The 27,663-nt window shown below is 32.9% G+C and overlaps 2 protein-coding genes across 2 annotated transcripts in view; one reads left to right on the forward strand and one right to left on the reverse strand.

The window, feature by feature from the left end:
- LOC126738201 (uncharacterized) overlaps positions 1–27,663 on the reverse strand; it is a 265,812-nt gene that overhangs the window by 141,029 nt on the left and 97,120 nt on the right. The window lies entirely within an intron of this gene.
- Positions 4,338–5,837, forward strand: LOC126738211 (uncharacterized). The gene is made up of 3 exons (XM_050443434.1): positions 4,338–5,152; positions 5,273–5,501; positions 5,655–5,837. The coding sequence occupies exons 1-3, from the start codon at positions 4,922–4,924 to the stop codon at positions 5,831–5,833; spliced, it is 639 nt and encodes a 212-aa protein (XP_050299391.1). The 5' UTR covers positions 4,338–4,921; the 3' UTR covers positions 5,834–5,837.

Genomic DNA, 27,663 nt, shown 5'->3' on the forward strand with positions numbered 1-27,663 from the left:
GTAAAAGGAATAAAATAAATTAGCATAAACCGAAGTTGGATGTTCTAATGATGGTGTTATACAGGGTGGCGCTCCGAAAACTTTCCACCCCGAATTTCATCATCATCTTTAACATCAACCCCTACGCGAGGGTGACAGCCACCCTTAAAATTTTAAATGGGAACTGTGGAGTCGGTTTATGATGGCGAAGTTTTAACTTGCTGTTTTCAGATCCTGTGATATCACAGCTTGTTAAAATTTTTAAAAAAGGATTTTGTTTTTATTTATCTATTTAATGCCTAAGCTGTTTTAATAATAATAAATGTTACTCAAAAGACCTTTCAAATAAATTATTAGTTAATTTTTAATAGGCCCAGTCTACTGCAAAAAGGACAGAAAGCTGACCTTTTGAAGTTTCAAATATTTTTAAATCCTGATTTTATTTTATGAAATTAAAAATAGTGATTTTACGAGTATACTTTCATTAATAAATAATAACATACAGGAAGAAAAAATGTGTGTATTTCATTTTCTTTGAGTAAATGACCAAATAAAATGTTCAATATTTATATTTAATTTATTTCTAATCAACTGGTTGAAAATACCCTCCCCTAACTTCCATACAAAAATAGAGACACTGTTCGAAATGCTCGCGCACGTTATGCAACATTTCAGGTGTAATTAATTTATAGGCACTAGTGCACTATTCGTTATCGCCAAATTTTTTAAAGAATTGGGCTCTGTAGCCTAAGTTTTGGTTTTTAAATGACCCCACAAAAAAAGTCAAGGTGACAAATCAGGAGATCTGGCAGGCCATTCAGTTGGAGATCTTCCATAAAAATGTTCATCCAAAAATTGCCTTACGGGAAACGCATAATGCCGATGACGCACATCTTGCTCAATGGCAGTAACTAAAGCTAGCTCAGTAGTAGTTTTCAGTAACTCAAGATACATTTCCCCTGTTAAATGAAAAATATGGCCCGATAATGTGGTTACCAGCCCATACATTTAATTTTTCGGGATATTGAATAATTCGGATATTAAAACATTTTTTTTCGGAATTTCATACGACATATCATCAAGCACAAAAATACGTAACTGTGCCCTAATTTAACGATCATCATATCTTTTACAGTTACAGAGATCCGAATGGTGGTTCTCGAATTTATAGAACAAAATATTTATTAAATATCTATGGCGCATTTTCAAATCTTCTATTTTCAGAACGTTGCTTTACCTACTATGTAAGTTTTGCGATCAAATGGATTGATTTTATAAACATCTTGTGGTAATTTTATTGATGTTGTAAAATAATCATAAGCATTTATTATGGATTTAAATATTTTGGTAAAGTTCTATAGTTGGACAGGCAATTAAATTTACGTCAACTCAAAACACGGCGCTGTGGTTTACCTTTTCCTAGCAAAAAAGTTCTTTGTGTGGCAAAACGTGAATAACGACTCATAAGCTAAAAATGTTTCAGGTCACGTATGCAGAGTAATATTACATATACAGCAGTAACATAAAAAATTGTTTTATTCCTTCCCCCAGCGATTTCATGTTGTAAATGCATAGGTCAGCTGCCAAAGATCATAAAGTTTAGCAATGTTGCATAATACAGAATTAACAAAATGCGGCGTAAATATTTATTTTTAATTTTTATACTGGACATACCCATCATGATTAACAAAATATGTGATTCTTGACATAGCCGTGTCCGATATTGATGACAGAAACAAGCCACTGATTTGAATTAAATCCATTGAGTAAATTAAGATTCCAGATACTGAGAATATCAACACTGGCTGGACAGGACAATACCTGCAGTATAACTCTAATCATCCTGGTTTAACAAAATTGGGAATCATTAATACCCTCTATAGGAGGGTTTTAGAGTGCCTATAAGAATTAATTTCTGCCTTAAAGAATAGTGAATATCTGAGGTTTCAGGAGTAAAAATCAGGAAATTTTTGATTTTTCGGATTCATTGAAAATTTTTCCAAAGGAATTTTAAAAATCCTCTCAAAAAAAGCCAAATTATTTTATTTTTAATTGCAGGAGTTCCTGTAAGAAGAAAACTATTTCTCTCTTAAAGAATAATGAATATCTGAGCTCCTAGGAGTAAAAATATGGAAATTTACAGATTTTTTGGGATTCATTGAAGATTTTTCAAAACAAATTTTGAAAACCCTCTCAAAAAAAGCCAAAATGTTTCATTTGTAATTATAGGAGTTCCTGTAAAAAGAAAACTATTTCTCTCTTAAAGAATAATGAATATCTGGGCGCTATAACACAAGCACTACAATTGTTACAAGTTTACAAGTTACAATTAATTTACCGTACCTACAAGTCGTGATGAATTCAGTAACACATCAGAAACAACTACAATTGTAATTTTTTTACAATTGTAAGACTACGAGTACATATGTATAACAGACTTGTTAAAACGAGTTTAAGCTGTTTAGGATTAAAATTATGGGTTGTTTGTTATACTCTATTTCCTTTTTGGTGAGAGCACAGTGCCTCATTATTTATGCAGAAGTAGCATAAATATAGGGTGAGTCTTCCATTTTTCTACATGTAACAAAATAATAAACCAGGCTGTATTTACCAACTTTAAGTGGACAAGTCCTGTATGGTCTCAAATACAATAGGTCGTAAAATTCGGAACAATGGTTTCGAGTTCATTTTTATGACAAACGGGTTGCCAGTGTCGTCCTGACTATGGATATTGATTTTAATTTTTAAGTTAAATAATTATCTGTTATGAAAAATTTATGAATAATGTTGGATTTTATCTGTTATCTATTAGATAAAGATTTTTAGAAAAAGTATGGTTGGTAGGTATAACCTATATTTATTAAATATCAAGAAACATTTCTTAAAAGCGGAAAAGCCTCATTATAAAATTATGGCAAATAAAATGAAATATAAAAATTTGATTAATACCGCAATTTGATTGTTTTTTAAATGTTTAAAAAATGGTTGTAAAATTTAATTTTTTTAATACCAACCAATAAAAAATGCAACTCTCCAAACATATCTTGTCATTTATAAGAAAGGTACAAAAATATAAGGATCTTTTAATTTAATAACCATATTTACATATATTACAATAAAAATATTTACGAAATATACAAAAAAAAATCAAATTATAAATCACAGATTTCATTACTCTCATCGCTTTCATCCGAATCAGACATTCTCACTGTTTTAACTAAGAGTTCGACAGTTTCTTCTAGAAGATTATCGAGAGCCCACATCTTTTCTTCTTCTTTTATAGCATGATTCACAGCATTGCTCCAGTTTTCTTGGGTAACGTTATCCACTACTGCTTTCAAAAGTTCTCTCATATCTTTCAATTTAAAGGTTTTATTATTTCTAGCCACAAATCCTTTTACTTGAGCCCAAATTAACTCTATAGGATTTAATTCACAATGGTAAGGTGGCAAACGAAGTACAGTTATATTGTGTTGTTTTGCCATTTCGTCAACAACGTGTCTTTTATATTTTGATTTATTTTCTGTAACTATTGTCAGAAGCTCTGCTTTTACCGCGTCATCTCCAAAAGGTATTTCTTTTTCGGTAAGCCAGTTTTTTATTTCCCCTTTTCGCCAGCAGGATGATGGTAATTTTTCTATTAATCTTGAATGGTAGCTGGCATTGTCCATAACAATAATTAAATTTTCGGGAATTGACTTGATCATTTCGGAAAAATAATCTTCAAAAACATCAGCGTTCATTTCTTCGTGGTAATCCTTAGTTGACTTCGATTCGAATTCAAACAGACCGCCATTTAAAAATTCTTTATAGCTCCCAATATGTGTAATTATTAATCTGTGGCCCTTACCAGAAGGAGACTTCAAGCCAGTCGATAAACCTTCTAAAAAAGCCTGACGGGAGCTTCCAACATTTTTATCCTGCCAGCACTTGCTCACGGTGTGTCCTTCGTTAAGCCAGGTTTCATCCAAATAATAAATGTTTCTTCCTTCCTTTCGATACTCCTTAATTTGCCTTAAATACTTTCTTCTCCAACAGACTATTTCTTCTTCATCTATTAAAATAGATTTTCTATTTTGCTCTTGCCAAGAAAAATGTAATTCGTGTAAAATTTTCCATAATTTTTTTCTTTCCATTTCTGGTACATTTTCGTCTTCTTTTATAAGTGTCAAAATTTTGTCGATAGTTGGAATTTCATTCTTAAAATAAAATGAATGTACTGTCCTCCTGATGATATCTTTGCTGTCTCATCAACTGCTATCGGCTTCCTACTGGCAGTTATCTTTACACTCTTCTTAGGCAAGTTCTCACGGTTTTCACTTTTTCTGTCACTAAAAAGTCTGTAAATTGTTGCTTTACTTATGCCTGTCATATTGGCACATGTAGAAACTAGATTTCTAATAGTACTTTGAGGTATTTGATGCACAAGTGCATCATGTACGTTTAGTACTATAGTCCTTGCTTTAAAATCTAAAACACCTTTACACACTACGGGGCTAAACTTTGACATTCTTACAACAAATACGCAACAATACTGAAAAATAAATTAAGTTTTTAGGATATATCTACATTATGTACCATAAAATATAACTAACCTGTTTGCATTTAAGATTGCACAATTTAGGTACCTATAATACTTATACCTCCATATTTACCTACCTAGACAATATCTACTTATAAGGGTTAAAAAGAACTTGTTCATTAGGTACTTAAGTAATTCAAAGAATTTATGGCTAAAATTGGCCTATTTCTTGCACTATTAAATAAACCCAACAAATGAAAACATTCAGATCTTAATGTACTTGAAAAGTGGGACGCCATTGGTTTACGACCGTTTTATGGCTATCGACCCTTTCGTGTGCTCCTACGGATTAAGAAATGGACTATAGTTTGTTCGTTCGTATAAGAGATACGGTGAGAAGGCTGATTTCGGTTGGTAAAAATGTCGTCTAAACAAATTATTTTTGAAAGAAAAATTCAGTTTTTGACAAAAATTAATGAAAACAAGGAAATTCTATTTGGTGCTTTCTCAGATAGACTTAAAAAGCAAGACAAAGTCGAGAAATGGAAGGAAATAGCCCAAGTAGCCCAAAGTATATGCTTAGTTTCAGTAGAGAAGGATTGGACCTACGTAAGAGATACTATCTGGCAGAATTTGAAGAAATCTGCAATGGTGGGTCTTTCGTTATTGAGCAATCAACATAATTTATTTACAGGTAATTTTGACATTAGGTACTAAACCCATTATAGATAAAATATACACAATGGCATAATATGCTATTTCGCATTTTAGCTTAAAATAGACAACGCGAAAAAAACAGGGACTGGTGGGAAAGGCATGTTAACGGAAATAGATAAGATGACTTTGGATATTGTTGGAAAGGAATCTCCAATTATTTGTGGACTTGGAGTCTCTGAGTCGTTCGAGGTAGCCCAGACTCAGTCAACAGAAACGCCTGTACCAAATGAGACTGTCCACCCAAGCGGACATGAATGTGGACCATCTACTTCAAGGAAAGCCAGTAAGTCATTCGTTATTATCAACTCGTATAGACTAGTATATGGGTTTTATGTGTCTTTTGAAATAAAAAGTACAGCAAAATGCAAAATTTTATAACAAATCCATTTCCAATCCATCCATCTATCCATTTCTAATTTCCACTTTTCAATTGTAGGAAAGAGAAAAGTTGTCGAAAGCACGGGTGAAAGTGACGATAAAAGTGAAAAGCTGAAACTACAAATTGAACATATAAAATTACAGAACTATAAAACCAAGCTGGAATCAGAATTAGAAACGGACCTCGGGTTACCGTTTTCTGAATTTACCTTGCAGTTCCAAAATAACTTCCAATGAGAAAACGGCAATCTATTTATCTTTATAATAATTTATCTAGTACCTATAGTTTAGATATAGTTTAAATCCTTCGTTAATAAAAGTTGTTAATAAATGAAATAAATATTTTCGTCTTTATTTTGTAGATATGTATATTTTTGAACTTTAGTATAGAAATGAAACACGTTTTTAATAAATTTTAGAGTACCCTATATACATATTTTACTACTAGAGTCTGTTGTTTCTGTTAAAATAATTAATCAGTTCGCCTAATCTCGCTTGCGCTCCAACAGGGGGATTCTCATCGAGATGTTCATAATTTTCTTCATTGTCTGATAACTCTTCACTATCGTCTACCATGAAATCATCCACGTCCCCATCACCTTTTGAAATGTTGCATGATACTGACCTCCATTTCCTAGCCAATGTAGAGCAATTAATATCTTCTGCTGTGGAGTCAATCCATACCATCGAATTAGGTTATTATTTAGCGCGGCTCCAATATCCCGAACCAGACTTTGACATTGCTGTCTGCTAAGACGAAACCTTTCCTTGAACTCGCCATCGCTAAGAAAATTTAAGTCTGTTCTTATGTTAAATCGGTATTCCCTGTGGGGGGCACCTTCATTGTCACTTTCCGAGTCACTTGACCACATACCGAGAACGAAAACTAATGTTCACAGTGAAAAAGTTAATATTAAAATACTGCGTTTACCGAATTTACCCACTGATATAAATGGGTAGAACATTATTTACAATTGTGGGAAATACTTTAACACAAATATACAAGTGCTGAAGTTGTGTTACAGAATACGTCTACATATGTAAAAAATCTTCCGTAATTACTAGAACCGCACAGGTAATTACAAGATTGCTCTGTTACGGAAAAATTACAAGTGTAGAAAATATTTTTACAATTGTATAACTTGTAGTGGTTGTGTTACAGGGCCCTGAGGTCCTAGGAGGAAAAATATGGAAATTTTTAGATTTTTGGGATTTATTGAAAATTTTTCCAAAAAAAAATTGAAAATCCTCTCAAAAAAAGCTAAAATATTTTATTTGTAATTACAGGAGTTCCTGTAAGAAACAAATTATTTCTCTCTTAAAGAATATTTTTGATTTTTGGGATTTAATAAGATTTTTCCTAGATTTCTTTTCCTTTCTCGAAGGAATTTTGAAAATCCAATCAAAAGAAGCCAAAATATTGGATTTTTTATTACCGAAGTGCCTATAAAAAGAAAATAATTCCTTTCTTGAAAAATAGTAAATATCTGAGGGCTCAGGAGTAAAAATTGGGATTCTTTGAAGATTTTTCTAAATTTCAAAATTTAAAGGATTTTCAAATCTCCCGAAGGAATTTTGAAAATCCTCTCGACAAAAGCCGATATATTAAAATTTTTATTACAGGAGTGCCTGTAAGAAGGAAATCATTTGTTTTTTAAAGAATGGTGAATATCTGAGGTCCCAGGAGTAAAACTCTGAAAATTTAAAATTTTTGAAATTTTTTGAAGAAATATTGAAAATCCCTTCATAAACAGCCAAAAACATTTGATTTTTTAATGCAGAAGTTGCTGTAAGAAGAAAATCGTTTCTCTCTTAAAGTATAATAGCACTGCTTAAACAGCGATATTGACCTCAATAGGGAAATAGAAAACATCACCAAAGACTTACAGCAGAATGATTATCCAAGCAAACTTATAAGGACAACTATTAGAAAAGCAGCAGAAATAAGAAGGAAAGAGCAACTGGAGGACCCTACAGGATTTCTAACGATTCCGCACATCAAGGGAACTTCGGAGAAAATCAGGAGAATATCCAGAAAATTTGGCATGTTGGTCCAATGCCCAAAACATACATTGGGCAGAAGCAAAGATTTTGTGCAAGGAGCAACATTGAATGATCACAGATATTGATCCTAATTGACTCAAACATTTTTGACTAATTTTAAGAATACACCATCTTCTAACATCTTTTTTCTTGTAATACCACAAAGATATATTTAGAGTTATATGAATAGGTCAGGGTTCTGTCCACAAAATTCATGGCTGTGAAATAATTAGTTATTTTCAAATTGCCTATGGGTCAGCTAGAAGATTCTCTTAAAGCGATATGTAAGGAAGATATTAATAACTCCCGATCCAAAGCTAGCTAACCTTAGGAATTAATACTCCCAATTTATAAATGACACATGGATAATATTTAGATGACTTTCTGATATTTTGGTAGATATAATATTAACCTATTTATATTTTTGGTAATTAGTTCTACATGAGAGTGCTCAAAACTCAAATTTTAAGATTTAGAAAATCAATAACTAATTAATAATTTTACAAACATTTAAAAAAAAATTGTTCCCAGGTTCATTACGTTATGCTAATACTTCAAAACAATCTAGCATACAAATTCTAAAAAAAGCATATAGAGAAATTGCAAAAAAATTTGAATCCACCTTCATCACACTAATAAATGCTGAAAAAAATTCAAACTTTATTAATGCCCTTTTTAAAACACATTCGAGCGTTAAAACATCTTTCGTAACGAGTACCCAGTCGTTCAAGGACATCCAACCCAGCCCCAGAAAAAATCTTTAGATATAGTCGGCTCGTTTTACCCTACACATAACGGATTATCTCGGGGTATAAGTGGACCGGTTAAACAATGAATTCCTTTTATAGCCGCATTATTCACTATTTATATTGAGTACCGGTTTGGACGACTGTTGCCAGCGGTTTAAAAACATTTTTGGTTTTTAATGTAATATTGTATTATTTTAAGGGGTACTAATATTTCTTTTAAAGGAAATGCTTTTTTATATTTAAATAATTTGTTTTATTATTATTATTTATTAGTGTAACCTAATATTTATTATGATTTAATAATGTAAAAAAGAGATATACTCTATTTCAGAAGTGTATAGAGCAATAAACTGGGAAATTCCATTCTGTTTGGCTACATTTCGTGGTAGTTCATAGGCGCAGGTACTTATAATATTTTTGAATTTAATTTTCACGGATTAAATGCCTTTATTTTGAAAGAAATTAAATACTAAATAAATACTTTTAATCCTTTTGTATAGGTACCTATCTTTTAACGCTTTGTAACATGCAAAAATGGGGTCAGGTAATATATATAGACTATAAATACTTCTAAATCATATTTTAAACGTTAATAGTCACTGCTACGCTGTAGTGTAATCACAATATTATTATCCCAATATTTAAAAAATGGAGGTATTCAGTCCAACGAAAAGATGTACTAAAAATTCTCCACTATCGCTGAGTGAAAAAGTTATTATTTTAAATGTACATGATTGCATAAAACACGATTACCCTAGTTTTACTGTGCAAGAAATTGTTGAAAAATGTTCTCGAATGAGTGGAATTGGAAAGTCCACTATTTTCAAATTGTTGCGGGAAAGAAAAGTAGCAGGTCAAGTGGAATCTCCCAAGCAAAAGCCAGGACGACCTACAAAAGTTCTTGATGAAAATGCTAAATGTATAATTCGAAGAAAAGTTCACTCTTCTTATTTTAAAAAGGAAATACCCACCCTAGACAAAATTTTAATGGAGCTTGGCCGAGATGACAGTATTCCGTTGATAAGTAGAAAACTTTTATGGAAAACTTTAAAAAATATGGATTTTGCCTGGGAAAAGCATAACCGCAAAGCACTTTTACTGGAGAGCGACGAAATTGTTTGTTGGAGACGACAATACTTGAGAAGTATCAAGCAGTACCGCAGGGAGCAAAAGAAAGTTTTTTATCTTGATGAGACGTGGATTAACGAAGGTTATATAGTCCAAAAAATGTGGCAAGACAAAAATATAACCAGTGCTCGCCAAGCTTTCATAGAAGGCCTGTCTACGGGTATTAAAGTACCTTCGGGAAAAGGAAAAAGACTTATAATCACACATATTGGAAGCGAAGAGGGATTTTTAAAAGAAGGTCTGCTAACCTTTGAGTCGACTCGCACAGGAGATTATCATGAAGACATGAACTCAGACGTTTTCGAGGACTATTTTGGTGAAATGATAAAATTTCTTCCGGCTAATTCGGTGGTGGTTATGGATAACGCAAGCTATCATTCACGGCGAATAGAGAATTCCGTTTCATGAAATACGCCGTGGAAGATATAGCCGAAAAATATAATATAACTGTACTGCGCTTACCGCCATATCATTGCGAACTAAATCCTATAGAACTGATATGGGCGCAGGTAAAAGGATTTGTAGCAAGACAAAACACGACTTTTAAAATTAAAGATGTTAAGCTACTGTTTGATCAAGCCATTACGGAGCGACACCAGAGAATTGGCGAAAAGCAGTCCAGCATGTAATTAAGCAAGAGGACAAAATGTGGGATCTTGACAACCTCATCGATTAGACAGTCGATCCTTTAATTATAATGTCAAGAGGTGATGACAGTTCGTCAGATGACGAAGAAGACTACAATCTATTACAATTTAAAATTGTTATACACTGTTCAAAAAGTGCCAGATTCAAAAGTGACATTTTCAACTGTTTTACTCTACATATTATGTTCAATAAATTTGTGAAAAAAATATATTATTCCATTTAAACAAAAGTAACTTTCTAAAATAAAATAGCATTTAAGTACATTAATTATAAGGTAAAAGACAAGTCCCAGTTGCACGCCTTTGGCGAACCGTTTTCAATGTTTATCAGTGGGTAACAATGGGCAAAACTCATAAATTGACCCAAAACCGGGTGGCACTACCTGCAATCAACGAAAAGAAAGAATTTTACATTGAAACTAATACCCAACTAAGGTAGTGGCATAAAATATTGGTGGATCACCAGGTACCACTTTTGCATACCTAATGAGGTTTTATTGCTCTACACACTTCTGAAATAGAGTATAGAATTACCGCCTTACCACTGCCAATAGAATCCAATTGAGTTGATTAGCAATAAATTGTGATAAGCACGCTTCCAACACAACCGATGAAGCCAGTGTCCTTAATTTATGGAAAGAATTCTTACATCAAATAAAGGAAGAAACATGGAGAAAATCTATAAATCACACAGAAAAAATTATAGCTGAAAACTATCAAACCGAGCAAGTGATAGACGAGGTACGACCCCTAAATTATACGCCCAGGCGACTATTCAAGTAGCAATGAATCTATACTCTATTTCAGAAGTGTGTAGAGCAATAAAACCTCATTAGGTATGCAAAAGTGGTACCTGGTGATCCACCAATATTTTATGCCACTACCTTAGTTGGGTATTAGTTTCAATGTAAAATTCTTTCGTTTCGTTGATTGCAGGTAGTGCCACCCGGTTTTGGGTCAATTTATGAGTTTTGCCCATTGTTACCCACTAATAAACATTGAAAACGGTTCGCCAAAGGCGTGCAACTGGGACTTGTTTTTTACCTTATAATTAATGTACTTAAATGCTATTTTATTTTAGAAAGTTACTTTTGTTTAAATGGAATAATATATTTTTTTCACAAATTTATTGAACATAATATGTAAAACAATTGAAAATGTCACTTTTGGATCTGGCACTTTTTGAACAGTGTATAACAATTTTAAATTATAATAGATTGTAGTCTTTTTCGTCATCTGACGAACTGTCATCACCTCTTGACATTATAATTAAAGGATCGACTGTCTGATCAATGAGGTTCTCAAGATCCCACATTTTGTCCTCTTGCTTAATTACATGCTGGACTGCTTTTCGCCATTTCTCTGGTGTCGCTTCCGTAATGGCTTGATCAAACAGTAGCTTAACATCTTTCATTTTAAAAGTCGTGTTTTGTCTTGCTACAAATCCTTTTACCTGCGCCCATATCAGTTCTATAGGATTTAGTTCGCAATGATATGGCGGTAAGCGCAGTACAGTTATATTATATTTTTCGGCTATATCTTCCACGGCGTATTTCATGAAACGAGTTTTGTGTAAGTTTGCTATTGCCAGCAGTTTTTTTTTTATCAAATTTGCTTCAAACGCAATACCTTTTGCAGTCAGCCAATCGATAATTTCTTGCTTTCTCCAACTTGAAGTTGGCGTCTTCTCTATTCGCCGTGAATAATAGCTTACGTTATCCATAACCACCACCGAATTAGCCGGAAGAAATTTTATCATTTCACCAAAATATTCCTTGAAAACGTCTGAGTTCATGTCTTCATGGTAATCTCCTGTGCGAGTCGACTCAAAGGTTAGCAGACCTTCTTTTAAAAATCCCTCTTCGCTTCCAATATGTGTGATTATAAGTCTTTTTCCTTTTCCCGAAGGTACTTTAATACCCGTAGACAGGCCTTCTATGAAAGCTTGGCGAGCACTGGTTATATTTTTGTCTTGCCACATTTTTTGGACTATATAACCTTCGTGAATCCACGTCTCATCAAGATAAAAAACTTTCTTTTGCTCCCTGCGGTACTGCTTGATACTTCTCAAGTATTGTCGTCTCCAACAAACAATTTCGTCGCTCTCCAGTAAAAGTGCTTTGCGGTTATGCTTTTCCCAGGCAAAATCCATATTTTTTAAAGTTTTCCATAAAAGTTTTCTACTTATCAACGGAATACTGTCATCTCGGCCAAGCTCCATTAAAATTTTGTCTAGGGTGGGTATTTCCTTTTTAAAATAAAAAGAGTGAACTTTTCTTCGAATTATACATTTAGCATTTTCATCAAGGACTTTTGTAGGTCGTCCTGGCTTTTGCTTGGGAGATTCCACTTGACCTGCTACTTTTCTTTCCCGCAACAATTTGAAAATGGTGGACTTTCCAATTCCATTCATTCGAGAACATTTTTCAACAATTTCTTGCACAGTAAAACTAGGGTAATCGTGTTTTATGCAATCATGTACATTTAAAATAATAACTTTTTCACTCAGCGATAGTGGAGAATTTTTAGTACATCTTTTCGTTGGACTGAATACCTCCATTTTTTAAATATTGGGATAATAATATTGTGATTACACTACAGCGTAGCAGTGACTACTAACGTTTAAAATATGATTTAAAAGTATTTATAGTCTGTATATATTACCTGACCCCATTTTTGCATGTTACAAAGCGTTAAAAGATAGGTACCTATACAAAAGGATTAAAAGTATTTATTTAGTATTTAATCTCTTTCAAAATAAAGGCATTTAATCCGTGAAAATTAAATTCATAAATATTATAAGTACCTGCGCCTATGAACTACCACGAAATGTAGCCAAACAGAACGGAATTCCCCAGTTTATTGCTCTATACACTTCTGAAATAGAGTATAATTATTCCGACACTGACATATCTTCAAATTAGACTAAAATTAACTCAATTTATTTAATTTCAGACTAAACTTCCTTTAATGTTATAATTTTTATATTTTTGCTCCTTTGTTTACATTTTTTAACTTTTTTTTAAATATAATAAGTCTTTTTTTTATTATTTTAGTAGAAAATCAAATATTAATACTTATACCCATAGAAATTAATATCAATACCCCTCAAATAAAAAAAATCTTATCAAAATATAAATTAAAAAATTGTTTAAGAGCCGCTGCTTTCTTAACCGGGGAACTTTTATTATTTATGTGTTAGGGTAAAGCGTGCCGACTATATCTGTTATTGTTGTAGAAAGTACTATCTGCAGTACCGTAGTATTTACATGATAATTTTCAATAGAATACCCGCTATACATACAGGTAAAATGTTTCGTTTGGGCTTTTTTTTCACTAAGTACCTTAAATATTTACTTAAACTTGAAAGTAAATAAGGCTGCTACTGGTACGTAATTAGAAAAAAATAACAAACAGAATTTTGATTCACAGAACTTACTACTATAAGCGGTGTGTCGGAATTAGGGACATTAAATAACTTTGTCGAATCAATATTACAAGCCTGAGCCGTTAATCAATAAATTTCTCATCTAATTGGATCGAACCAGTTCTTATCTTGACATTTTTCCTCGCTACAGAAACGTTGATGAACAACTTGTTCGCTTGACGTATTTCTTCCAACTAGCATAGGCAGGCAGATCATGATCATCATCAACGCTTAAAAAACGGTTTCTTGGAGGTCATTTACTTTGCCTGCCTTTCTCGTTTGGTTGTTGACTTGTTTTATCGTTGTGTTTTTTTCCAAAACTTGAAAATAATTATAGGAGTGGAAATTTCCTGAATAAAAAAATGGTATAGTTGAGGCATCAAGTTAATTTCTTATTGCATACGAAATCTGGAGAGTCGAAGAAGGTGATCCCTTTCTTGATATGCGTACGTTGTTTAATCGGAAGTTATATATCAAGGAAAGACTATTATAATGTGAATTCTTTTAAATGGGATCACGGTTATTCCTCTACAATACTTTCACGTAGTAGCACTATAGTTACTTACTACACCATTACCCAGACCAAGTGATGAAAAGCCGATTTTCCGACGGGGAACGTTGGTGCTGTTTTTTTGGGCATCCTGCTCTAGTGCATGTTTCTATGATAATTATTGAGTATATTTCTTAAATCTTTTTGAAATTTGGGTCTAAACGCAGAATTGCTAACAAACACTAAATGTATGGCTGACAAGACTGTGTCAAAAAAGACATGATTTACTTAAAAAAAGTTATTAAAAATATCCGATATTTTTTTTGTATTCTTAGACTACTAGAAACATGTATTTATGCAAAATTTTAATGTATCTATTCATATGCCTCTGATAAAGGTAAGAAAATTATTCGGGCTCATAAGTTGGGACTGCCGGAGTGCCAGAGTCCTGGATATGTCAATAATGTGAATCTGATATTAAATGTTGTCCACTTTGTCGATTTCAGTTGCGTTGAACAGCCAATTGTCATTCCAAAATCGATAGCAAGTTTGGAAATAAAATTATGCCTATAACATCCTGTATAAATTTTCTATTCATAGAAAAAATGTTTAACCCATTAGTGCGTAAACTCCCTTAAAAGGGACGCCACTGGTTTCAAGCACATGCGCACTTCTAATGTTTTCATAACCTCGTGCATTTGTCTAGACGTTCGTTATTTGTTGTAAAATCAGTTCATGTGCAGAAATCGGGAACTTTACTCGAAATGGAGGGTAAGTTTTAATTTTTTATATCGATAGGTTTTGAAACCAGTGTAAAGAAATTCAGTAAATATGTTGTGTTTGAGGTTAGAATCATCATACAATTTTGTCTGCAAAACAAAAATGTGTTATTGTTTTCTTAGACATAAATATTTATTCTGTCCCTTATAAGGGACTCTATGCAAAATAGACAATCCTCAGTATAATTCGTATTTTGCAGATTATCTCTGCATGAATTGCAGACATTATTTGAAGAAAATGACGGTGAGTTCAACAAAATCTTGATGTTTACATTGGAATTCCTGATGACCTAGGCGAAGACACAGAAGAAGACAGCGACAGCTCTGATGATGAACATATCGGAAATGTAAATCGCTTATGCCGTGGAATACTTCAGCAGAATTGTGAAGAGCCAGAAAACAAAATGATTTTGACGAAGAAGATCTAGTTCCTCTAGCCCAACTATTTCCAAAGTCTAAGGGTTTATCTCGTCAAACCTATGAAGCCCCACCTAATAAACAAGATGATTTTGATGAAGAAAAGATCTGCTTTCTAAACCTGGGTCAAGTATAAGTCAAGGCAATTTTTCAACCCCTAAACGTAGAAAGCTATACGAATAGAACGCAGATCCCCCATTTTTTCTATGAATACAAACTGTGTGCCACGAGAGCCATCTCAAGAAGCAAAAGAAGCCAAAAATCCGTCAGATTTTTTAAAACTGTTTTTCGATGAAGATCTCACATCGAAAATTGTTGAGAAAACCAATAAATACGGCCAACAAAAAAATAAGGAGCTAAATTTCACAAAAGAAGAGTACTATGTACTACTTGGAGGAATGCTTCTTTCAGGTTATGCAAAATATCCGAACAAGAGGATGTTTTGGAATCCAACAGAAGATATACTAAACATTTAAAAAAATAGCATGCGACTAAATAGATTTGAAGTGTTACTTCGCCACATCCATTTCAACGATAATGCTAATATTAATCGCAGTGACCGGCTTTACAAAATTCACCCTCTACTGAACTCACTGAATGAGAATTTCAAAAAACACGGAGGCTTGGATCAACATCTCAACACTATGCCAAACAGTACATCAAGGGCAATCCAATAAGATTCGGCTTCAAAAATGATTTCTTTTGAGATTTACACTGGCAAATCAGATGCAGAAACAGTTTTTGGTCTTGGTGGAGACGTGGTTATGTCCTTACTACATAAATCGGAAGTGCCTTCTAACCAGGGATATAAAATTTTTTTGATAATTATTTTACAATCCTGAGTTTACTGAACCATCTCTCGGAAAACAAAATTTGTGCAACGGCAACAGTAAGAGAAATTCGAACGGAAAAGTGTCCATTTCCTGAAAGTGCTTCATGGAAATCAAAACCAAGGGGAAGCCACAGTTTTGTTTCTTGTGATAACGTTACTTTTGTACAATGAAAGGACAACAAGGTGTGACATTGGGTACCAACTTCGAAAGTAATGACACTGTTACCACATCTAGATGGTGTACAGAAACTAAAACTAAAAAACAAAAATTATAGCTGGATACAATAAACACATGGGAGGAGTTGATAAAATGGATGGGCTGATTCCTTTGTATAGGACAAGAATGCGACAGCGAAAATGGTATTGGCCAATAGTTTCATATTTATTAGATGCAAGCATCTCAAATGGCTGGGTACTTATGAAAAAGCTAAGACCAAATGATGCAAATTGTGCCTCCTTGCTAGAATTTCGGAGGTATATCGCCCTAAGTTTTTTACAGTCCTATGGTAAAAAACCAAATAGAGGAAAAACTACGCTTCCAGTTCATAGAGCCTCTAGATTTGATAATATAGGACATTTAATTCGGTACAATGAATCTGATCGAAGGTGCCAAGTATGCAAGAAGAAAAGTAACTTTATATGTGTAAAATGTGACTGTGGACTTCATCCAAAAAATTCTTTCGAAAATTACCATATAAACTAAATAATATTAATTTTATGTATTTTATGCATGGAGTCCTTTTTGAGGGACGGATCATAACACACTAATAAAAACTAATATTTGATTTTTGTATTTTTTTTATATCTTATTTAAGTCATTTAACTAATTCATACAGAAAAAATACATAAAAAACAATTTTTATAAGTTCATGCACTAATGGGTTAATTGGTACGCTTACGGAGTGCATCAAGTAAACCAGTGACACTTCTCCTTCTAAAAATGTAATATTTTCATTTAAGGCATTAATCAGATGAGATAGAAAAAGCATTATATTACTTATTAACTCTATCCTCCTCTGTTTTTTTTCTGAATCTGCCCCTGTTTTATGTAGGTTTTACCAGTCTGAACGTTGCCAATCCGCTATTTTTGGCGACTATACTTTATTTCAAATAGGTAGAGAGTAAAAAAATGTAAATTTTCGGAAGTTTTGTGGTCATCCATGAGCGTAGGTAAACTATCGTAACAACCTAATAACCACAACCTAATAATAACAACCTATCGTAAAACAGGGTTACTTTGACATAGTTTTAGAGAATTCTTCTCAAAATTTATTTCTGAATCTGCTCCTGTTTTATGTAGGTTTTACCAGTCTGAACTTTGCCAGTCCGCTATTTTTGACGACTATACTTTATTTCAAATAGGTAGAGAGTAATAAAATGTAATTTTCCAGAAGTTTTGTGGTCATCCATGAGTGTAGGTAAACTTAATACCTATCGTAAAACAGGGTCACTTTGACATAGTTTTAGAGAATTCTCCTCAAAATTTATTTCTCAATCTGCCACTGTTTTATGTAGGTTTTACCAGTCTAAACGTTGCCAGTTCGCTATTTTTGGCGAGTCTATACTGTACTTCAAATAGGTAGAGAGTAATAAAATGTAAATTTCCGGAAGTTTTGTGATCATTCATCGGCGTAGGTAAACTTAATACCTACCGTAAAACAGGGTTATTTTGACATAGTTTTAGAGAATTCTCCTCAAAATTTATTTCTGAATCTGCCCCTGTTTTATGTAGGTTTTACCAGCCTGAACGTTGCCAGTCCGCTATTTTTGGCGACTATACTTTATTTCAAATAGGTAGAGAGTAATAAAATGTAAATTTCCGGAAGTTTTGTGGTCATCCATGGGCGTAGGTAAACTTAATACCTACCGTAAAACGAGGTTACTTTGACATGGTTTTAGGGAATTTTCTGGTGTAATTTTTAAATTATTTAATAATCAGACATTCGTTTTATCTGATAGGAACAATTAATCCTTTGACTACAAATTTACCAAATATTCAATTTTTAAAATATGTAATTACCAAAAAAATATTTCAAATTGGTATCAAAGTAATCCCGCATGTGCGGCTTCTTTGACATGTCGTTATTTTTCGCGGGGTTACTTTGACATCGCAGTATGATTTTTTTTTGTAATTTAAATACTTTTGGGGTTAAAAAAACGAATAAAATATGATTAGATGGCAGTTTGACTATAACTACTTCGAGGTTAAATGGAAATATTCCAGTAGCTCTAAACGCACTTTGAAGGTTGCTTTTTTATGGTTGCAGTAATAGCATCCCACAATCTGGTCAAAAGTAATGGAAATTGCTCTTTATGAATAACTTCTTTGCGCCTTGATTCCCGTCTCCATGCGTCCAGAGGCTGTAAAAAATTTGTTGAGTTAATTGGAAACGCCGCAAAATAAATGTGGCTCTCTTTCGCAACCCTAATGACTTCTCCGGTGAAAAGCGAGATGTAAGATTGTCTCCTAGTACCACAGTAGTTTTGTTCTCGATTCTATTTTTATTTATACTGGGTAAGAGAACTTTAAAAAACCACATTTCAAAAATATTCATGAAAAAACAATCCTGAGTCGCTGTGATAGTAAATTGTGCCTTGTGGCCCCCTTTGGTCCAATTGTCATACAGATTTTTTGATTTGTACACGACCATAGGTAGTATTAAGACATATTTCGCTGTACCACAAAACATTACAATTACTGATGTTCAGGAGTGCTCTCGAACACGTTCTACACGTTTTCTGCCGCGTGGTACCACCACCTTTCTAGCTCTGGATATTTCGTCATAATTATAAATTTGTGAAGGTCGCATTGTACTTGTACAAAACATGACGAATATTTTCAAAAAACTCTAAAATCTGGAGAGGTCCAACTGCCGATCTCTGCCTTTTAATGTTTGTCACTAGCCGATTACTGAGCACCTTTCTTTTTGCAAAGGATTCCACACATTCCAAACCTGGAACATTGTTATTCCAATGTGGAATAACCCGACCTTGCTTATTTACAGATTCTTCTACCGTACGTCCGCTTTGGACATTGGAAAACCCTAGTCGCTGACAGTACCCAATGTCTCAGCAATCAATTGTTCTTCTTCTGGTTGTAAAACACTTGGATAACCAGGTTTACCTTTGTGTTTATGATGTATTTTATTCAAAAGGGTGGTTCTGAAATTTCAGAGATCAATCGTATACAGGTAAAATTTTTAAGTGTTATAAAGAGATACCTGAAATTCAATGATGTAAATACTTACGAATAACTTCTACAGCATATTCTAGGTTAACGTGGATCAGTGGACGTACCTGAAACAAAAATAAAAATTAAACTAACGCCTACAATATTGTCTTTAAAATAGTAAGCCTGAATTCTTATACTTTTCAAACTAAAGTGACGTATTCAATTACTGTGTAAGCCTCTCCAATTAAATTTGAAAAATTCGAAATAAACCATTTTGAATCCCTTTAAATTGGTTAATATTTAAAAATAGCTATTCGAGATGCCAGTTTTATGATATCATTTATATTTCCAAAAGTAATCGATAAATATGATTGATTGACGCTAAACAAATACCGCAAATAATATGAATTTGATATAAATCCGATTTCGTCATTATGTCCGGGAATATTTGTTTCCCAATGGAAATGGATAAAATAAAATATAATGGTGAATCCCCCTGGCTGTTCTTTTTTCAATATTGCATTTATTTTAAAACGTTTAATCAAAATATTATACTTCCAAATGTTTGCTTTAATTTAATAACAATATTTAAACGAAATATTAATATAATGTATACTTTTACAATATTTGTGCGTACGTTGAATAAAATAAATTTATTTACAAAAGCAATTTTAAATTAAAACAATGGAAAGAGAGGAACAATAGTTTTAGTCAAATATATTTCGAAGGACCTGCGCAGCTGAGCTTTTCTGATTCCTTATTATTTTCTTCTTTATCTCTATAACTGCTCTAATTTTCCCTTTTTTGAGGACTTGAAATAATGTTCATATAAAAAGAAACAATCCACTCTTACTTTGACTCAACATTATGTAAGTGCGACTGACTTTAACGATGGTGAGACACATGATTTGGATTATTTCAATGCTTAATCCAGGAAACATAAAATGATAAGCATAGAATATTTTAATATTCAGATCTCTCCTTTTTTATTGTCACAAGAACCTGGAACGATAAAAGCATAAATTTTAGTAAAATGCAATTTAGTGGAAGGTGCGGAATCTTCATATAGTCCGTTTCAAATAAAGATCGATGCACGTCACGTGTCACGTAATTTAGTTGCGAGCCGTATTCATTTTCTGCGTGTAAATTTAATTGCAAATATAAATGGTCCGTAACTGTAATTAAACTATGTAAATTTAAATTTCGCGCCCCTCGATTCTTTTGGTAGCCAATGGCGGCATACTGGTCTGTGTTTTTCAACTTTGATCTGTTTATTCGCGTTTTGTCATTCAAGTAAATGTGTGTAATTTTTTTTGTAAAGTTTTTTTACTGTTTTTTTTTATTTTAGCGTATTTTCTTCTGCGTTTTAGTAAGGTTATAGGAGCATTTCGAAAAAGTAGTTCGAACACAGCCCAAGCATCAAAAGACTCAAATGATCAAAATATAGTATGGAAAAGCACGAACAAGAGGCGAATCACTCCTAGAATACCTAATACTAACATGGCGAATGCAATTCTGTAATTAACTTATTACAAATAAATACATTATCAAGTTTTACACAATAAGTATAAAATTTTGAATAGAGCCAATAACTAACAGAGGAAATTTTGGGCACTACAGGCCATTTGCGAAAAACCGCTTGGATCCCTCAATTTCTGATTTTAGGATTTTTTTTGCCAGTTTCACCCTTTGAATGCCAACTTTCTAGCGGGGAGAGACTCACCCCTAGAATATTAAATGGAACGAAGGGTTCATCAGTGATGCCTTGTTTTGGAGTTATTTTTATCTAGATTAAAACCCTTAAGTTTGACAATTGGTAATCATAATCAGATTGATATTGTACTGATTGGGCTAAGGCTTTTGACAAAGTAAATTATAGGGTTCTGCTTAATAAACTTTTATGAAAATATGACTTTTTTAAATTCTATCTTTTGAATAGAACCCAAGTGGCTTAATATAAAGAATTCATTACTACATCTGTGTAACAAGGCAGCATTTTGGGCTATTTATGATTTTAAATTATATGGGAGAATATATTTTTTGGATTATTGTGTGAATTTTCAGTCTGATTGGTTCATTGGTTCAAGAAAACTGAAATCTTTCTAAAATATTGCTTTGTTGGACCAGAGACTAAATGAACTTAAAGATATGGATGCGGTATACAGTCTAACATGAAATTTAATAAATATTGTCTTAGTAGGGCATAAATATTCTCTATTAAGACCACACTTGGAATATGCAACAATTACCAACGTGTGACCGTACTTTTATGAAGGTACATTCACTTCAGCGGTATTTCAATTTTCTTCAAAATTCAGAGTGAACTATTATAAGACGTGCCTATTTTAAATACGAGGGCGGGTCAATAAGTCCGTGACTTTTTGAATAAAAGACAGGTTTTTATATAAAAAGTTATTTTATTTTTCAACATAGTCTCCTTTGAGTTCTATACACTTAGTCCAACGTTTCTCCAATTTTTTTATCCCTTCGGAAAAATATGATTTGTCGAGGTCATTAAACTAGGCATTTGAGAGATGATTTCGTCGTTGGAGTCAAATCTCTTCTCTCTTTTTAGGAAATAGTCACTGGGGGCTAAATCTGGAGAATAGGGCGGATGAGGAAGTAATTCGTAACCTAATTCATGGATTTTTGCCATGGAAACTGCACATGTATGGACCCTTGCATTGTCCTGGTGGAAAAGAACTTGTTTTTTGGCCAAATGTGGTCTTTTTTTTTCAGTTCCTCATTGAATCTATCCAATAAGTTGGTATAATATTCTCCATTGATTGTTTTCCCCCTTTGAAGATAGTCAATGTGGATTATACCGCGTGCATCCCAAAAAACGGTCGCCATGACTTTATTGGCTGACAAACCCACCTTTGCCTTCTTGGACGCCGATTCACCCCGAGAAATCTGTCACTGTTTTGACTGATGTTTGGTCTCCGGCGTGTTGTGGTGGAAAATTGTCACACGGTTGCGTTTGTGGTCGATTGTGAGCAAACGCGGCACCCATCTTGCGGAAAGCTTTCTCATACCCAAATGATCATTCAAAATTGAAACTACTGAACCATGTGAGATGCTTATGGCTTCCACAATCTCTCTCACTTTCAATCTCCGATCGGCTAAAACCATATCGTGAATTTTTTTTGGATGTAGAGACCTCGACTGGGCGTCCAGAACGTTCGGCATCTTCCGTGCTTGTACGGTCACATCGAAATTCAGTAAACCACTTATTTACCATGGAAATGGATGGTGCAGAGTCCCCATAATATTTATCAAGCTTAGCCTTGGTTTAAGTGATGGCTTTTTTCCGTAAAAAATAATGCTTAATGAGCACACGAAATCCACTTTTTTCCATTTTCGTCTCAAAACGAGTGGTAGTCTGCTATCAACAGCTGTCAAACACAAACTAAATGACGCAGCTTGTTCAAATTTTACCTAATCCAAAAAACCACCCCATAATGCCCAAATTATTACTTATTTAGACAATAGATTTCCTTATAGGTGGATTGGAAATATGGGTCCTATTAAATGGCCAGCCCGCTCTCCCGATATGACCTCAACGGATTTTTTTGTCTGGGGTTATTTAAAGGATATTGTTTATCATAGGACCATCCAATAATCTAGCAATCCAATAAACAAGCATTCTAAACATTAGAAGAAATAATGGTGGTGCCATTTGAAAAAAAAAGTTGGGGTGGATTTTAGAGGATGAATTTGTCGGGGGTACTTTTTTAAAGTAATTTTGGGTAGTGGTCCTATAACTATTACAAATACTTTTTTTTAATTTTATATTTAAAAATGAAAAAATATTTTCTCTGCCAGTGGCGTCCCTACAGGTTTTCTATTGAATATTTTTAGTAAAAAAATACTACGCCACTGCTTTTTCTTAAAATAAAAATTATTTTTCAAATCTTCAATCACTTTTTAGAAAATTTGATCTCTTGGTTTTTTTTCGTCCCACGCATGGTTTTCGCTTAAAAAAAATAAAAACAATTTTACTTTCCTAAAAATCTGATGCGGTGTGAAAATGTTTGTTCGTCGATTGCAAGCAAATTAAGGGATCAAATTTATTACAAGAAGTATGAAAGATTAAAAAATTTAAATAATTTAAAAAATACTCATGTTTTTAACGCGTTTAAAAAGTAAATGGGAGTAAAAAAGGACCGTGACGCGTTTTTATTTAACGCAAATAGAGACGCCACTGGCAGAAAAAATGTTTCTTTTTGCACATCAAAAAATGCGTCTTGATGCATGGAATATATGTACCAAATTTGATAAAAATGTCTACAATATTGCTTAGGTTATTATTAAAAAACTGATTTTTTTTTGAAAACTTTAACACCCTGTATCTCAAAAGTTAAGACGTTTAGGACATATGTTCATAGGAACTTTTTTTCTTAAAATGGATCCAGGAATCACCCCCCTAAAAATATTAGCACGTCTTTAAGGAACACTCTATATATTATATAGTTTACTAAATACAGTTTTTGTATACATATTTTGATACCTTCGGAAACACCCCAATAGTGCTTTTTGGATTTTTTTATAGCGTTTATTTTTTCTGATAATTAGTTTGTTATTTATTTATTATATTTTGAAATTATTATTGTACGATAATAAAACTTTAAAGTTAAGAAATGATTATTTTATCGTTTTGGTCGAACACGGAGTCAGAGCTTAGCAACAAAAAAAACGGCCCATAGTAATCGCAAATCAATCCAACATGATTCGACTGTAGCCTTGATTGATTGTCCGCTAACAGAACAAAACAATAACAATGATTTGTCACGGACATGACAAGTTTTTAATTAAGAAAAATCGTTACGGTGTCATGTCCTCCAACAAAAACCGAACGAAGCGAAATGCCTCGTTTTCGTTTCGATTCATTTGGATATTGGTGTCGGGACTGGCCTTTAATTGAGTGGATTTATTTTTTTTTCCTTTATAATTAGTTCCACCAGACACCTGATTGATAATCCATAGCGTAGCAACAAAAATAATGCGTTTTTATAACTCTTTAATATTGCAACTCTTTCAATTACCGTAAAAGGACAAAAGGTTCAATTTCTGAGGAAAAGTCTGGAGATTTACAGAAACAGACTGGAAGTCAAACTGGAAATTAAGATTCCTTTGTATACTTTTGTTTTACGTAATTTGAGGTGGTAGATTACTATATATTTGGATACCCTTAACCGTAATACCACTATAACCTTAATTGCGAGTTTATTAATTATGTACATTATTCTTTTCTATGTAACCAATAACATATTTTTAATGTATTCTAAAATGGGTTGTGCGTTTTTGATAAATTATTATTAAAAATAGAAAGATTTTACTTCTCCCCAACTGATATTTTAAAGGCTGTATCGACGTTTTGGGTTTCCATTTTTTTTTAATAACTCCCGTGTATTTTAGTATTAAAAATAAAAAAGATCCCAAAAAAGTTTCGCCTGGCATATACAAACCAGCCCGCATTCCTTGTAGGAGATGCGTGATATTAATAAAGTCTCAGTTATGCGTTTGGAACATGTTATATAAATAGGATCGCCAGAATTTATACTTGGAAGTAATTTGAAACCTTCTATAACGGTAGCTAAGAACTCTTAAACTTCCCTTAATCAGCCTTTTTATACGGGGCATTTTTTAATATTATATCAAATAATAACAAAACTTGACCATATGAACATGTTCTACTCAACAATGTTCTAATCAAGAATCTCACTAAATTAAAATAATAAATTAATATAGAAAAAAGCTTAATGCCGTTAACCGAGCATTGATTAAAATTATGGAAAACGACCAACGCTACCATGAAGAAAACGCGATATTTCAGCAAGACGGGGCTCCTCCCCATTATGCATTACCAGTACGGCAGTTTCTGGATGAAACGTTTCCTGATAGATGAGTTGGAAGAAGGGGTGCTATCGAATGGCCCGCGAGATCACCCGATTTATCTCCTCTTGATATCTTTTTGTGGGGACATCTAAAATCGAAAATTTATGCCACACAACCTGAATCGTTGATTTACGGAACTGCATTATTGATGAATGCCAACAAATAACACTCGATAGTCTTCACAATGTCCGGGAACACTTTGAATAGTTACTGTACTATTATATGGAGGTAAACGGCGGACATTTAATAAGATAATGCATAAGTACTAATTTAAATAAAATTAAATTAGATTTTTCTGGAACCGGCAGCTACGCTTGCGAGCTGTCAAAAATCGACGCTTGCAAGCGTTTTTGTTTTGTAAGTCAAGAACCTCTAAAAACTAGCGCTAAAAATATTAAACAATGGTATTGGTTCAAAACCTTTGACAAACCGTCAATTCAAGTTAGCAATTTCAAACTTGGCAGTTGTAACTAGAATAAAAAGACCTTTAAGATAAGCTATCACTCGACCGAAAAAAATTGTCCCCCTAAAATCAAAAATCGACGGGTCCGAGCATTTTTTTAAAAAAGGGCCCCAAACCTTGCTGGACTGTTTTCGATGGGCCACCCTGTATATCTTAATGAAGCCTTTATTAAATTAATGTCTAATAATGAGAGTTGGTTAATTTTATACCATATACTTACCAAAATTTATCGTCGGTTACAACACAACATCAAACGGCCATTTTAATTAAATTACTACGGAGCTTGTACAAAAGCGAGTTATTTAATTATCGCCCTTCGTCTTCAAAGGGTGGGTAATAATAAAGGACCGTTTAGTTACACTGAGGTTTAAAAAACTGAATTCTAATGGAAACACCTTAATTAGAGCAGTATAGCAACCCATTCCTAACCTCATTTAAGTTAATGTTTATGTATTTTTACAATTTTTGTTACCTGAAAAGACATATATTATGGTTATTGTGATTGGTAATGACACCGTTTTTCTCTCCTTGACGAAATTTTTATAATTTTTTTTTCTTGACATAAATGTATGCAAAGGTGTCTCTGACTAAAGTGTGACTAAGCAAACCGTCAATTTTCCAGATTATAACTTCGAGGAACACTTAATGAAAAATTATTATGAATGAGTCATTCTAAAACCATTATCGTAATTATAAGTGTAAATAAAATAATATTTCTACCCACGGCTTTCCACGCTTAAGATATTAAAGGTTCTGTTTTGATTTAATGAAAATATTTCTTAATGGTTGATGGAACTTTGAATTTGTTAATTATTTCAGATATACCGATGGTAAATGGGGAGAAATGAACAAAATTGTCTAGAACATGAGAAGAGAAATCGTTATTTTTAGACGAAAAGATTTGGTTACATTCATCGTAATAAGCCATTCTTGTTAATATTAAATAAATAGTTTCAATCCTTCAAGGCGTGTTTATTAAACTAAAAATTATATTCAGTGTAATATTTGATGCCAGTGCGTACTGAGGCTTTGTTTAAATTTTGCGTGTATTATCGTCAATATGGACAAACCTGGATGGTACTACCTGCATTTCTTAAAAATAATTAATTTCGCAATGCAAACTATGAAAGTGGCATACATTGTTGGATCTCTAACCCTGTGCGCCTTTTGTATACTTAAGGATTTATTACTCTCTACCTATTTGAAATAGACTATAGCCAAAGATTCAGATTTGGCTATTTTTATCGATTCATTGAAAATTTAAAAATTTAATTTAAAATTAGAAGCTTTGCACAATTTCCTGTTAAATCAGGTAAAAAACCATTTAATACGTCAAAAAATGTGAATTTGCCTTAATTTTTACAGAATCAATGCTATTTTTATGCAACTGATATTTGAACCATAATTTGACTAATTTAAACCTAGAATGTTGAGAAAGTCGACACTTCCAAACTGCGTTTACCCTTTTTCCCCTTAATCTGACGATTAAAAATTAAAAAAAAAATTATATTATTTAATTTGTATGGCTTTTTCGAAATTTATCGTTATAGCTAATGATTCACTTACCGAACCAAAAATCAAAACGACAAAACCTGATTTAAATGCTTTCATTAATAACTTACTTTCACTAGTAAGTATTGACTTTAATTGGCCTTCACGTAATTTTATGAATACGTACTTAATAAAATATTGTTTAATAATAACCATTTGTCATATTAATGTCAACAGAATTACTATATTAAGAAAAATCAATGGAATTCGATGTTAAAGAAAACAAATCTTAGTGCTAGCATCATATCTCCTTGACCTTTCTAAAATGTATGTGTAAAATTAATTAATGTAGAAAAACACAATCTCGTTTTTTCACATAATCATTTCTTTGCTCATTATTGTCCTCTTTGGATTTTCAAAACAAACTGTCTTTAACTATAATGTATACAGGGTGGGGACTCTAACTAGAATAAATTCGCCAGCGCTATTGAAAAGAATATTTCCGAAAAACGCGAAAACAAGTCCACTAAG

This window comes from Anthonomus grandis, chromosome 7, assembly GCF_022605725.1.
Source record: "Anthonomus grandis grandis chromosome 7, icAntGran1.3, whole genome shotgun sequence".
In the NCBI taxonomy this organism is placed as follows: domain Eukaryota; kingdom Metazoa; phylum Arthropoda; class Insecta; order Coleoptera; family Curculionidae; genus Anthonomus; species Anthonomus grandis.

What these genes read in the sequence shown, in the direction of transcription:
- LOC126738211 (XM_050443434.1), top strand. Translation starts at nt 4,922, where the DNA reads ATGTCGTCTAAACAAATTATTTTTGAAAGAAAAATTCAGTTTTTGACA. An exon ending in ATTTGAAGAAATCTGCAATG is followed by an intron (nt 5,153 to 5,272) that starts GTGGGTCTTTCG and finishes TTCGCATTTTAG; the next exon opens with CTTAAAATAGACAACGCGAA. An exon ending in ATCTACTTCAAGGAAAGCCA is followed by an intron (nt 5,502 to 5,654) that starts GTAAGTCATTCG and finishes TTTCAATTGTAG; the next exon opens with GAAAGAGAAAAGTTGTCGAA.